This window comes from Pristiophorus japonicus, chromosome 8, assembly GCF_044704955.1.
Source record: "Pristiophorus japonicus isolate sPriJap1 chromosome 8, sPriJap1.hap1, whole genome shotgun sequence".
In the NCBI taxonomy this organism is placed as follows: Eukaryota; Metazoa; Chordata; class Chondrichthyes; family Pristiophoridae; genus Pristiophorus; species Pristiophorus japonicus.
The window spans coordinates 223,275,136-223,287,495 of record NC_091984.1 but is presented as its reverse complement, the minus strand read 5'-3'; the positions used below and the strand labels follow the sequence as shown (position 1 = coordinate 223,287,495).

Below are 12,360 nucleotides of genomic sequence, written 5' to 3'. Positions count from 1 at the left end.
CCCTCCACCCGCCCCGTTCAGCTCCTGCTCCCCCCCCCACCTCCTGTTCAGCCGTTCCCCCTCCTCCCCCCTCCTCTCCCCCCTCCCTCCCTCCACGTCCTCGGCGGGGCCCGCCCGCCCGGCATCTTGCTGGGGGCAGTCCCCGCCCGAAGCCTTCAGCATGGCCAAACATCTGCGTCGTCGTCGTCGGGGCCTGTTCAGCCTCCCTCTTCCCCCCCCCTCTTCGCCCCCCCTCACTCCCCCTCCTCTCCTCTCCCCCCTTCTCTCCCCCTCCCCCTCCTCTCCCCCCTCCCTCCCCCCTTCTCTCCCCACTCGCTTCCTCCCCCTCTCTCCCTCCCTCCCCCCTCCTCTCCTTCCCTCCCCCTCTTCTCCCTCCCTTCCTCCCTCCCCCTCTCTTTACCCCCTCCTCTCCCTCCCATGTCCTCTTCCCCCCTCCCCATCTCCCTCCTCCTCCCCCACTCCCCCCTCTCTTCCCGCACCCCTCGCTGTCAGAAACACAGAGAGACACTGACAAAGAAAGAGAGAGAGCGAGAGAGACTGGGGAAGGGGGGGCAACCGAGCACACTGTTGGAGGGCTCCTGGTGCTGCAGTCGGTGAGTAGAAATTTAATTTTTTATTTACTGATTGATTTTTTATTATTTTTTTTATTTTTAATTTTTTAATTTTTTTCGGTTGATTTATTGATTTATTTATCATTTATTATTGATGATGGCTCTTTATTTGAAAAAGTGAAGTGTTTAATGTTTGTAAACCCCTGTTCCCTCCCCCACCCCCGCATCTCTCGTTCCCTATGCCTGATTTATAAGTGTAGGCAAGGTTTTTCTGAGCGTACAAAAATCTACACTTACCCCATTCTAAGTTAGTTTGGAGTAAATAAACGGGACAGTCTGCACCTGGGCAGGAACGGAACCAATGTCCTAGGGGGGAGTGTTTGCTAGTGCTGTTGGGGAGGGGTTAAAGTAATATGGCAGGGGGATGGGAACCTATGCAGGGAGACAGAGGGAAGTAGAATGGGGGCAGAAGCAAAAGATAGAAAGAAGAAAAGTCAAAGTGGAGGACAGAGAAACCCAAGGCAAAAAACAAAAAGGGTCACATTATAGCAAAGTGTAAAGGGGCAAAGTGTGTTAAAAAGACAAGCCTGAAGGCTCTGTGCCTCAATGCGAGGAGTATTCGTAATAAGGTGGACGAATTAACTGCGCAGATAGCAGTTAATGGATATGATGTAATTGGCATCATGGGGACATGGCTCCAGGGTGACCAAGGCTGGGAACTCAACATCCAGGGGTATTCAACATTCAGGAAGGATAGACAGAAAGGAAAAGGAGGTGGGGTGGCATTGCTGGTTAAAGGGGAAATTAACGCAATAGTAAGGAAGGACATTAGTTTGGATGATATGGAATCGGTATGGGTGGAGCTACGGAACATCAAAGGGCAGAAAACGCTAATGGGAGTTGTGTACAGACCACCAAACAGTGAGATTGGGGACAGCATCAAACAAGAAATTATGGATGCGTGCAATAAAGGTACAGCAGTTATCATGGGCGACTTCAATCTACATATTGATTGGGCTAACCAAACTGGTAGCAATGTGGTAGAGGAGGATTTCCTGGAGTATATTAGGGATGATTTTCTAGACCAATATGTCGAGGAACCAACTAGAGGGCTGGCCATCCTAGACTGGGTGATGTGTAATGAGAAAAGACTAATTAGCAATCTTATTGTGCGAGGCCCATTGGGGAAGAGTGACCTAAATATGGTAGAATTCTTTATTAAGATGGAGAGTGACACAGTTAATTCAGAGACTAGGGTCCTGAACTTAAGGAAAGGTAACTCCGATGGTATGAGATGTGAATTGGCTAGGATAGACTGGCAAATGATACTTAAAGGGTTGACAGTGGATAGGTAATGGCAAACATTTAAAGATCACGTGGATGAACTTCAACAATTGTACATCCCTGTCTGGCGTAAAAATAAAATGGGGAAGGTGGCTCAACCGTGGCTAACAAGGAAAATTAAGGATAGTGTTAAATCCAAGGAAGAGGCATATAAATTGGCCGGAAAAAGCAACAAACCTGAGGACTGGGAGAAATTTAGAATTCAGCAGAGGAGGACAAAGGGTTTAATTAGGACGGGGAAAATAGAGTATGAGAGGAAGCTTGCCGGGAACATAAATAGATATGTGAAGAGAAAAAGATTAGTGAAGACAAACGTAGGTCCCTTGCAGTCAGATTCAGTGAATTCATATGGGGAACAAAGAAATGGCGGACCAGTTAAACAAATATTTTGGTTCTGTCTTCACTAAGGAAGACACAAATAACCTTCCAGAAATACTAGGCGACCAAGGGTCTAGTGAGAAGGAGGAACTGAAGGAAATCCTTATTAGTCGGAAAGTTGTGCTAGGGAAATTGATGGGATTGAAGGCCGATAAATTCCAGGGGCCTGATAGTCTGCATCCCAGAGTACTTAAGGATGTAGCCCGAGAAATAGTGGATGCATTGGTGATCATTTTCCAACAGTCTATTGACTCTGGATCAGTTCCTATGGACTGGAGGGTGGCTAATGTAACACCACTTTTTAAGAAAGGAGGGAGTGAGAAAACAGGTAATTACAAACCGGTTAGCCTGACATCAGTAGTAGGGAAAATGTTGGAATCAATTATTAAAGATGAAATAGCAGTGCATTTGGAAAGTAGTGACAGGATTGGTCCAAGTCAGCATAGATTTATGAAAAGGAAATCTTGCTTGACAAATTTTCTAGAATTTTTTGAGGATGTAACTGGTAGAGTGGATAAGGAAGAACCAGTGGATGTGGTGTATTTGGACTTTCAAAAGGCTTTTGACATAGTCCCACACAAGAGATTGGTGTGCAAAATTAAAGCACATAGTATTGGAGGTATGACGTGGATAGAGAACTGGTTGGCAGACAGGAAGCAGAGAGTCGGGATAAACGGGTCCTTTTCAGAATGGCAGGCAGTGACGAGTGGGGTGCTGCAGGGCTCAGTGCTGGGACCCCAGCTATTTACAATATACATTAATGATTTAGATGAAGGAATTGAGTGTAATATCTCCAAGTTTGCAGATGACACTAAACTGGGTGGCGGTGTGAGCTGTGAGGAGGACGCTAAGAGGCTGCAGGGTGACTTGGATAGGTTAGGTGAGTGGGCAAACGCATGGCAGATGCAGTATAATGTGGATAAATGTGAGGTTATCCACTTTGGTGGCAAAAACATGAATGCAGAATATTATCTGAATGGCGGTAGATTGGGAAAAGGGGAGGTGCAACGAGACCTGGGTGTCATGGTACATCAGTCACTGAAAGTTGGCATGCAGGTACAGCAGCCGGTGAAGAAGACAAACGGTATGTTGACCTTCATAGCTAGGTGATTTGAGTATAGGAGCAGGGAGGTCTTACTGCATTTGTACAGGGCCTTATTGAGGCCTCACCTAGAATATTGTGTTCAGTTTTGGTGTCCTAATCTGAGGAAGGACGTTCTTGCTATTGAGGGAGTGTTCACCAGACTGATTATCCGGGTGGCAGGACTAACATATGAGGTGAGACTGGATCGACTGGGCCTGTATTCACTGGAGTTTAGAAGGATGAGAGGGGGTCTCATAGAAACATATAAAATTCTGACGGGACTGGACAGGTTAGATGCAGGAAGAATGTTCCCGATGTTGGGGAAGTCCAGAACCAGGAGACATAGTCTAAGGATAAGGGGTAAGCCATTTAGGACTGAGATGAGGAGAAACTTCTTCACTCAGAGAGTTGTTAACCTGTGGAATTCCCTGCCGTAGAGAGTTCTTGATGCCAGTTCCTTGGATATATTCAAGAGGGAGTTAGATATGGCCCTTACGGCTAAAGAAAGGAAAAGGGTACTGAGGGAATGATCAGCGATGATCTTATTGAATGGTGATACAGGCTCAAAGGGTCGAATGGCCTACTCCTGCACCTATTTTCTATGGGATCTTTTACGTCCACGTGAGAGGGCAGACGGCGGCCCTGCACTGTCGGAGGGACAGTACTGAAGTAGCACTGCACTGTCGGAGGGACAGAACTGAAGTAGCGCTGCACTGTCGGAGGGACAGAACTGAAGTAGCGCTGCACTGTCGGGAGGGACAGTACTGAAGTAGCACTGCACTGTCGGAGGGACAGAACTGAAGTAGCGCTGCACTGTCGGGAGGGACAGTACTAAGGGAGCTGCACTGTCGGAGGGACAGTACCAAGGGAGCTGCACTGTTGGAGGGACAGTACTAAGGGAGCGCTGCACTGTTGGAGGGACAGTACTGAAGTAGCACTGCACTGTCGGAGGGACAGTACTGAAGTAATGCTGCACTGTCGGAGGGACAGTACCAAGGGAGCTGCACTGTTGGAGGGACAGTACTAAGGGAGCGCTGCACTGTTGGAGGGACAGTACTGAAGTAGCACTGCACTGTCGGGAGGGACAGTACTGAAGTAGCACTGCACTGTCGTGAGGGACAGTACTGAAGTAGCGCTGCACTGTCGGAGGGACAGTACTGAAGTAGCGCTGCACTGTCGGAGGGACAGTACTGAAGTAGCGCTGCACTGTCGGAGGGACAGTACTGAAGTAGCGCTGCACTGTCGGAGGGACAGTACTGAAGTAGCGCTGCACTGTCGGAGGTGCCACCTTTTGGATGAAATGTTAAACCAAGGCCACCGTCTGCCCTCTCACGTGGACGTAAAAGATCCCATGGCTGCGATTTTGAAGAAGAGCAGGGAGCGTTCTCCCCGGTGCCCTAGGGCCAATATTTGTCCCTCAATCGACATCACTGTAAATAGATGATCTGGGCATCACCACAGTGCTGTTTGTGGGAGCTTGCTGTGCGCAAATTGGCTGCAGCATTTCCTACATTACATCAGTGACGATACTTTCCGTAAAGCACTTTGGGACGCCCTGAGGCTGTGAAAGGTGCAATAGAAATGCAAGTTCTTTCTTTCTTTTCTTTTTCATATCTTTCTCATATAGCAGCTTAGCTCGTCAGTGATCAGAATGGCAAGTTCATCACCATTTGTGACCCATCCACAGGAACATAAAATGCTGCTGCTATTTCTGCTGTTATTTGTTGTTGTAGTTGAACTTCTAACTGTGCAACTGTTAAATAATCCAGAAATAAGAGGGTCTGTGCCTGTAAGAATGGAGCACAGTGCACGGTGTAATTACTCAAGCTGGCTGAAGTGCTGTTGCAGAAGATTGCACAAGTACCTGACCTGTATAGACAATACTTGGATTATATTGTAAGACCATGACAAGAAAAGTTCCAACTTTCCAAGAAATGGTAACATTCAATCTCTTTCCTATTTCCTCTAAAGATGTTCTGGAACTAATACCATTCCAAAGTAGTACAGGAATATAAAGTATAGGGTTATCCAGATGAGTACATTTTGATACTGGTCTAACCCTTTGTCTTCGATAACACCACAACCTTCAAAACAGCTCCCATAAAAACAGTCATCGGGCTAGAGTGAATAACCATACTACCTTCTATATAACATAAGATTGTATGCCTATGCACCCCGACAGAAATTGGAACTTATATATCCTAACCAAAAATGTAGGTTTTATCAGGTGTTAAAACTGCAGTATGATATAAGGCTGATAGCTACAATAATCCTCGATCTCAAAAAAATGATTTCAATAATTTAGAACTCTTCTGTCTCCTTCGTTATCTGTACTCACAGTTACGTCCAACAACTTCTTCCAGGTCGGTTTGAGGTAAAAGATCACACCTCGCCATGCTCCAGGTAAGCTGACTCCCCGTATTAAAAGGATGAAAAGCACCAGATATGGCATTGTGGCAGTCACCCAGACTACCTGCAACAGATAAGAACATAAGAATGTAAGAAATAGAAGCAGGAGTAGGCCATACGGTCCCTTGAGCCTGCTCCGCCATTCAATAAGATCATGGTTGATCTTATCATGGACTCTGCTCCACTTCTCTGCCCGCTCCCCATAACCCCTTATCCCCTTATCGTTTAAGAAACTGTCTGTTTCTGTCTTAAATTTATTCAATGACCCAGCTTCCACAGCTCTCTGAGGCAGCGAATTCCACAGCTTTACAACCCTCTGAGGGAAGAAATTTCTCCTCAGCTCAGTTTTAACAAATGTTGACAAAGAACATTCCAGAAGTTTACAGACAATTTTAGAAGTATGATGTACAATACAAGATTATGCCCTCTAGTTCTAGTCTCCTCCATCAGTGGAAACATCCTCTCTGCATCCACCTTGTCAAGCCCCCTCACAATCTTATACATTTCGATAAGATCACTTCTCATTCTTCTGAATTCCAATGAGTAGAGGCCCAACCTACTCAACCTTTCCTCATAAGTTAACCCCCTCATCTCCAGAATCAACCTAGTGAACCTTCTCTGAACTGTCTCCAAAGCAAGTATAGCCTTTTGTAAATATGGAAATCAAAACTGCATGCAGTATTCCAGGTGTGGCCTCACTAATACCCTGTATAGCTGTAGCAAGACTTCCCTGCTTTTATACTCCATCCTCTTTGCAATAAAGGCCAAGATTCCATTGGCCTTCCTGATCACTTGCTGTACCTGCATACTATCCTTTTGTGTTTCATGCACAAGTACCCCCAGGTCCCGCTGTACTGCAGCACTTTACGATCTTTCTCCATTTAAATAATAACTTGCTCTTTGATTTTTTTCTGCCAAAGTGCATGACCTCACACTTTCCAACATTATACTCCATCTGCCAAATTTTTGTCCACTCACTTAACCTGTCTATGTCCTTTTGCAGATTTTTTGTGTCCTCCTCACACATTGCTTTGCCTCCCATCTTTGTATCATCAGCAAATATGGCTACGTTATACTCGCAAGATATTTGATTAAAAAACGAAATGTTGGAGCCTTTCTGTAATGTGTAATGAAAGTTGGACATGTATTTGGATTAATTTAAGACTTGGAACTTTGATTTCCTTGATGGGGTTCTACCCTTTTATAAGTATTGGGGTTACCAGTATCAACATTGCAGTGTTTAATCACAGCCACATCCAGTCAGACCGTATCAGAAAAGCTTCCCAAGATTAAATTGTTTAACAATGTACAGAAGTTAGCAGAAATGCATTTGTTGGTTTACTGTCGCCAAACCTAGTTGGTTGTGAAAAGCTGGCAGGACGACGACCACAACTTTGAAAGTATCGATCTTGATTTAGAATTGAGTGTCAGGGGTACGATTGAGAAGTTTGCAGATGGTACAAAAATCAGCTGTGTGGTTGATAATGAAGAAAGCTGTAGACTGCATTGGTCAGTTGGGCAGAACAGTGGCAAATGGAATTCAATCTGGAGAAGTGTGAGGGAATGTATTTGGAGAGGATTAATAAGGCAAGGGCATACACATTAAATGGTAGGACACTGAGAAGTGTTGAGGGATAAAGTGACCTTGGAGTGCATGTCCACAGATCCCTGAAGGTAGCAGACCAAGTAGATAAGGCGGTTAAGAAGGCATATGGAATACTTGCCTTTATTGCATACTTGCATAGAATGCAAGAGCAGAGAGGTTATGCTTGAATTGTATAAAATACTAGTTCCAGTGGGGTGGCAAAAACAGGAAGGCAGAATATTCTCTGAATGGTGACAGATTAGGAAAAGGGGAGGTGCAATGAGACCCGGGTGTCATGGTACATCAGTCATTGAAAGTTGGCATGCAGGTACAGCAGACAGTGAAGAAGGCAAATGGTATGTTGGCCTTCATAGCAAGAGAATTTGAGTATCCGAGCAGGGAGGTCTTACTGCAATTGTACAGGGCCTTGGTGAGGCCACACCTTGAATATTGTGTACAGTTTTGGTCTCCTAATCTGAGGAGGGACATTCTTGCTATTGAGGGAGTGCAGCGAAGGTTCACCAGACCGATTCCCGGGATGGCAGGACTGACAGATGAAGAAAGAGTGGATCGACTCGGCTTATATTCACTGGAATTTAGAAGAATGAGAGGGGATCTCATAGAAACGTATAAAATTCTGATGGGATTGGACAGGTTAGATGCAGGAAGAAGGTTCCCGATGTTGGGGAAGTCCAGAACCAGGGGTCACAGTCTAAGGATAAGGACCGAGATGAGGAGAAACTTCTTCACTCAGAGAATTGTGAACCTGTGGAATTCTCTACCACAGAAAGTTGTTGAGGCCAGTTCGTTAGATATATTCAAAAGGGAGTTAGATGTGGCCCTTATGGCTAAAGGGATCAAGGGGTATGGAGAGAAAGCAGGAATGCAATACTGAAGTTGCATGCCTACTCCTGCACCTATTTTCTAAGTTTCTATGTTTCTATGTAACGATCAACCGAGTCTCGTTACAGGACCAGTACCCACTACCCAAAGCATATGATCTGTTTGCAATGCTAGCAGGGGGGGAAGTCGATCACGAAGCTGGATCTAACCTCTGTTTACATGACATAGGAGCAGGCTGAACCTTCGAAAAAATTGACGCGCATCAACACACACAGAGAACTGTTCATATACCACAGATGCCCTTTTGGGATTCGCTCGGCTGCGGCCATCTTCCAGAGGAACATGGAGAGTCTCCTGAAATCGGTTCCGTGCACCGTGGTGTTTCAAGACGACATCCTGATCACTGGCCGCAACACCACCGAACACTTACACAATCTGGAAGAGGTTCTCAAGCGACTGGACAGAGTGGGATTCAGGCTGAAACACTCCAAGTATGTTTTCCTGGCGCCAGAGGTCAAATTTCTTGGGAGAAAGATTGCGGCGGACGGCATCAGACCCACGGACTCCAAGATGGAGGCCATCAAGAATGCACCCAGACCACAGAATGTGACGGAGCTGTGTTCGTTCCTGGGACTCCTCAACTATTTTGGTAACTTTCTACCTGGGTTGAGCACTTTGCTGGAACCATTGCCTTTATTGCTACACAAGAATCTCAAGAGACAGCCTTTAACAAGGCCAGAAACCTGCTATGTTCTAACAAGTTACTTGTATTGTATGACCCGTGCAAACGTTTAGTGCTAGCTTGTGATGCATCTTCGTACGGGGTCGGTTGTGTGTTACAGTAAGCCAATGGGTCAGGCAAACTGCAACCGGTTGCATATGCATCCAGAAGCTTATCTAAGGCTGAAAGAGCCTACAGTACGGTTGAGAAAGAAGCATTAGCATGCGTATACGGGGTTAAGAAAATGCACCAATACCTATTTGGACTCCGGTTCGAGCTCGAAACTGACCACAAGCCGCTCATTTCATTGTTTTCAAAAAGCAAAGGAATAACACCAATGCTTCGTCCCGCATCCAAAGATGGGCACTAACGTTATCTGCGTATAATTATGTAATCCGTCACAGACCAGGCACTGAGAACTGTGCTGATACCCTCAGTCGGCTACCATTGCCCACCGCCGGGGTGGAAATGGCGCAACCCGTACATTGCTTCCTGTAATGGATGCTTTCGAGAGTGAGGAGTCACCCGTCACGGCTCGCCAGATCAGGACCTGGACTAGCCAGGACCCAGCACTATCACTCGTAAAAAGCTGCGTCCTCAATGGGAGCTGGTCGGCGGTTCCAGGGGAAATGCAAGACGAAATTAAGCCGTTCCACCGACGCGAGGATGAAACGTCCATCCATTCAGACTGTCTCCTATGGGGGGATCATGTAATTTTGCCAAAAAACAGCCGGGAAATGTTTATACGCGACCTTCACAGTACCCACCCAGGCATAGTCATGATGAAGGCTATCGCCAGGTCGTATGTTTGGTGGCCTGGCATTGACTCAGAATTGGAGTCATGCATACACCAATGTAACACTTGCTCACAGTTGAACAATGCACCAAGGGAGGCCCCACTGAGTCTGTGGTCATGGCCCTCCAAACTATGGTCCAGGGTCCACGTAGATTTCACTGGCCCCTTTCTCGGAAAGATGTTCCTAGTAGCAGTGGACGCTTACTCTAAATGGATTAAATGCATAATAATGTCGTCATGTATGTCCACTGCCACCATTGAAAGCCTCCGGGCCATGTTCGCCACCCATGGTTTGCCCGACGTCCTTGTTAGTAACAATGGGCCATGTTTCACCAGCTCGGAATTCAACGAGTTCATGACCCGCAATGGCATCATGCATGTCAGGTCTGCGCCATTTAAGCCCGCATCCAATGGCCAAGTGGAACGGGCAGTCCAAACCATCAAGCAGAGCTTGAAACACATGACGGTTATCTCGGATTCTGCTCAGCTACCGCACGCGACCCTACTCGCTTACCGGGGTTCCCCCTGCAGAATTGCTAATGAAGAGAGCACTCAAAACCAGGCTCTCCTTAGTCCACCCAGATCTCAATGATCACGTAGAAACCCGGCGTCACCGGCATAATGTGTACCACGATCGCGCGGCTGTATCACGTGACATTGAGGTTAATGACCCTGTGTTTGTTCTTAATTACGGTCATGGTCCCAAATGGGTTGCTGGCACTGTGTTAGCCAAGGAGGGGAATAGAGTGTTTGTTGTCAAGCTTTTGAATGGACAAACGTGCAGAAAGCATTTGGATCAGACCAAACTGCGGTTCACTGACAAGCAAGAACAGTTTGAAGAGGACATTACCATCAATGATCCACCCACACACACCCAACCAGCAATCGACCTCGCGGCCAACCACGAGGATGAACCCACCATGCCCAACAGTCCGATCAGACCAGCCGCGCTGCCGTGCAGCAATGATCCAACCGACTCACCTATGCCATGACTTCAACTCAGGCGATCAACCCGGGAACACAGAGCCCTGGATCGCCTCAACTTGTAAATAACTTGTATCTAAGACTTTGGGGGGAATGATGTTATGTATGTAAACATTACCAATGTGTAAGACTTGCCACCAGGAGTGCACCTGTGGGCAAGCAGATATACGAGGCAGTCTACCATGCTGCTTCCTCACTCTGGAGTTACGTTAAAGAGACCAAGGTCACAACAGTTTGAGGTTACAATGTACAGTCTTGTGGATTTATTCTGAACATAACAGATTCTAATAGCTATCTTGTCAAAAAGACATTACCAGATCTTTTCACGCAATAAACAAACCTTTCCAGATGTTTTGACTCCCTTCCAGATGCTGAAGTAAACCACAGTAAATATGACAAAGAGGCATAAGAAAAGCTGCCAGCGGATCAGACCCACATAATTCAGCCCCTTGGATTTATGAAGCTCCAGAACATTCCGTCTAAAAGCAAGAGAAAAACATAAACAAAGAATATACATCACTCATTTCTACAGAACAACAGTAATCACATTTCAAAAGTAATTGATTTGTCAGTGTCAGTTAGGCAGCACTCTCGGTTCTGACTCAGAGGGTGGTGGTAACAAGGACCCCTGCTGAATTGACCACATATCCGGGTTGAAACGTCAGTGCAGTACTGAGGACTGGTGCATTCTCAGCAGTGCTGTCTTTTGAGTGAGATGTTAAACCATCTACCAGCTCAGGTGGCTATGAAAGATCCCACGGTACTATTTGAGGAAGAGCAGGGAGGTTTCCCAGCCAACATTCTTCCCTCAACCAAGAGCAGGTTCTCTAACGATTCTGACGAAATGTTCTGGCAAAAGGTCATGGACCTGAAATCTTAACTCTGTTTCTCTCTCCACAGGTGCTGCCTGTCCTGCTGCGTATTTCCAGCATTTTCTGTTTTTATTTCAGATTTACAGCATCCGCAGTATTTTGCCGTTCTATCTAACTATTCAGTCATTTGCTATTGGTGGGCCATGTTTTATGGCTGGCATGTTTGCCTACATGACAACAGTGCCTACACTTCAGGAAGTAATTAAGTTGCTGGAAAGTGCTCTGGGATGTCATGAGCACATAAAAACACACTATATAAATGTAAGGTCCCTTTTCATTGGAAGTGAAGCATGTTGGGACATCCTGAGGATGTGAGAAAACACAACGGGGCTAAAATTGCCCCTTTCTATAAGGCCCGTGGCGGCCACGGGTTGGTGCAGACTGGCCACTGAGTCTCCACCCTGCTAGGGGTGGCTATGCTGTTCCGACTGCACTTCCGCCCCGATGGTGACACTACTTCTGCCCCGCTGCAAAGAAACCCACAAAGACCTGAGGGCTGAAATTGCCCTCCACCTGAAACGGGGCGCACCCGCTGCTTTTCAAGTGTTGCGTCCACCCCAATGCACGGGGCGGACAATCCGGAGAAATTGTTGATGTGGGGAGAGGGGCGGAGGTGTCCTCATCATCGGGGCGGAAGTGCGGTTGGGTCAGAGTAGCCGCCACTAGCGGGGTGGCTGAGGGGTCGGGGCGGAGTGGCCGACGCTCCAAGTCATCAGCCGCGCTGACAACGTCATCGCGCTGGCGCGTCACAACACCCCTCCCCTTCAATTAAAGGGGAGGGCCGCTGTGAACT

The 12,360-nt window shown here is 46.8% G+C and overlaps 1 protein-coding gene across 1 annotated transcript in view; it reads right to left on the bottom strand.

The window, feature by feature from the left end:
* slc6a4b (solute carrier family 6 member 4b) overlaps window positions 1-12,360 on the bottom strand; it is a 65,917-nt gene that overhangs the window by 39,523 nt on the left and 14,034 nt on the right. Inside the window, exons 4-5 of the mRNA XM_070888341.1 lie at window positions 11,036-11,174; window positions 5,696-5,830 (exon numbers count right to left, since the gene is read on the bottom strand). Of these exons, the coding sequence (XP_070744442.1) occupies window positions 5,696-5,830; window positions 11,036-11,174 (274 nt within the window). The remainder of the gene's footprint in view (window positions 1-5,695; window positions 5,831-11,035; window positions 11,175-12,360) is intronic.